The sequence below is a fragment of the Nylanderia fulva genome, unplaced genomic scaffold, assembly GCF_048542155.1.
Source record: "Nylanderia fulva isolate GAGA-0341 unplaced genomic scaffold, ASM4854215v1 Scaffold55, whole genome shotgun sequence".
Taxonomy (NCBI): domain Eukaryota; kingdom Metazoa; phylum Arthropoda; class Insecta; order Hymenoptera; family Formicidae; genus Nylanderia; species Nylanderia fulva.
In genome coordinates this window covers 744,632-747,012 of record NW_028190643.1, presented here as the reverse complement: position 1 = coordinate 747,012, position 2,381 = coordinate 744,632, and the positions used below count along the sequence as shown (strand labels likewise).

The 2,381-nt window shown below is 46.3% G+C and overlaps 1 protein-coding gene across 1 annotated transcript; it reads left to right on the top strand.

The window, feature by feature from the left end:
• The first annotated feature begins 863 nt into the window (after positions 1–863).
• On the top strand, positions 864–1,797 carry LOC146721105 (uncharacterized). The gene is made up of 3 exons (XM_085487454.1): positions 864–1,062; positions 1,207–1,505; positions 1,580–1,797. Exons 2-3 carry the CDS (start codon positions 1,288–1,290, stop codon positions 1,752–1,754), a joined length of 393 nt encoding a protein of 130 aa, XP_085343580.1. The 5' UTR covers positions 864–1,062; positions 1,207–1,287; the 3' UTR covers positions 1,755–1,797.
• Positions 1,798–2,381: the final 584 nt, after the last annotated feature.

The following is a 2,381-nucleotide window of genomic DNA, read 5'->3' as shown; positions in this document are numbered from 1 at the left end:
GGTAATATCTCGGATTTGCTTCCGCTCCACCATTGCGAATCGCCTAGGGGCATACGCGTATATCGATGGATCCTTTATATTTACTTCCCCGGTAATCATCATTTACTTTAGAAACATTTTGTGTCTGAACTCTAGAGATTAGTTTTTCTAAACAAACTTTTGTATCTTCACCAAAGTCAATTTTGTTATCTTTTATTATTTGTTCCAGCGTTTCTGTTTGCCCCTCGTCGACACACAAGGGAAGCATCGCAAACAAGTTGATCTTCTCTTCCTGTATTTTCGCCACAGGATTATAAACTAACGTGAGTTTGTTTTCCCGCAAAAACTCGCGGCCTATGATAACGTCGCTTTGAAATGATTCGTTTTCCAAAACATACAAATTTGCCCTAAATTCTTTTCTTTTTAGAGATTCAAAATTTAACGCTATATTAGTTATGCCAATAACATCTAATTTTTGATCTGACAAATTTCTTAAATTACATTTAGTGGCAATTACCGATTTCGCGTCTGATTTAACGAATTTATTAAATACGCTCGCTTTTATGAAAGATACAGGGCTGCCTGTATCTATCAACGCTAATAATTCTATTTTAATCTCAGGTAGACTTACTCGGATCAGGGGATCGTCTACCACTAACTCTGTGGATGTTTCCTGGACAGCTGCTATCCCTGTGGACTCCTGGGTCTTTTCTGACACGGTCGCCGCCGCCAATGTCGCACCGGTAGGTTTAGGGGCCGCTCTGGGTTCCTTCCTCCTCAGGATCGGACAATCAAATCTGCGGTGGCCCTTTTCCTTGCAGTAAAAGCAGCTTGGCTCTCCTCTGCACTCCTTGTATGTGTGACCCTTTTTCCCACAGTTCTTGCAGGTATCCTTGGCCTGCTTATCCTTGACCTGCGGATGCAACTGCAACGTCCTGCGGTCTGCCTCTGCCGTGCCCTAAGCGATGGTCCTCATCTTTTCGAGGAAGACGTCCATCGTGTCGGCCGTGAGGGACAACGCCGTCGCCTTCAGCGGAGTCTGCTGGATTCCGCCAATCAGAAGCTGGATCCGGTCACTCTCGGGTAGGTCCAATCTATGCATCATCGCCAGCTTGTCGATGGCATAGTCGTCGAAGGACTCCTTCGCCGGAAACCACTTCCTTGATTCTAACTTCTGCATAGATCTATAAAAGAGTACCTTTCTATCAAATATTTTCAAAATTTCAGCCCATAGGCTCCTCCAAGACTCTACTGCTACGTCACCTTGAGTGTCAAACCATCGACGCGCCGATTTGGACAGCCGACTGGATGCTGCCAACAGGGTTGCGCCGTCTGTCGCTCCGTGCACCTGGGCGACTTTGTCCACCCGACGGACCCATGCCTGAACGTTGTCGTCGTCAGCCCCGGCAAACTCAGGTATCTGGTGGGCCAACGCTTGCACTACTGACCCTGAAGACCAGGACTCCGTCGATCGCCGCTCCGACTCGCCCGCCGGTGATGATCGCACCGAACTCCGATTGCTTTCGGTAAGCTGCTCCGAATGCGGTTGCCTCGTTGCTACACTTCTCTGGTCCATCAACAATTGCATTATCTGCGACAGTTGCTGTTGCTGCTGCTGCATCGCCGCTAGCATCTGCTGCAACGCGATCGTCGAGGGATCCCCAGCACCTGTCACTGACGTCTTTCGTCCTTGGGACAGTTCTGGAATCCCTACTGCCTGTTGTCCGGTCGCGACGGATGGAGCACTGGCTTTTGGAGCGGACCCCAACAACTGACTGCCTGCCGCTAATTGACGCAACTCCAGTGCCGGGCCGTGTTTCTCTAGGTGAGACATAATCCGATCAATCATGTCACTCCACGAACCCGTGGTTGCCAGTCCAAATCTCGCCGCTTCTGCTTTTAGCTGTTCAAGGTTGAGTTTCTCCAGGCCGTCTCTCTCCATCGTTAAACGAGCACGTGTTCTCACCATGCACATATGTTACCGAACAAAGAAGTTCCTTGAATAAAGGTCGTTCTTGTTTTCTTCTAAAAAATGTCTCTTTTTTTTGTTTTCTTTGCTCCGATTTTTTTTTTCTCGCTTACTTCTATTCTCGGTTTTCTTAATAATTCTAATTAACCGTTCACTACTGTTCACTAATTTCACTATTGATCATTATGATCCACTAGAATCCCACTTCTGAGATGTAAGGTAGAATTACTTTCAGAAATTGTTTTACGCGTTTCCATTTAATATCGAGTGATAATAAAGGAGACGTGGAAAGGTGGCAAGCGGGCGCGCAGTTTAGATCATTTGGACCAATTAGGGATTAACAGATCGGAGTAGAATATTTAACACCGTGGATTAAAGTAAAGTAAAACAGATATATTTAAGTATAAGTAACTGATTTAACAGAAGAATTCCA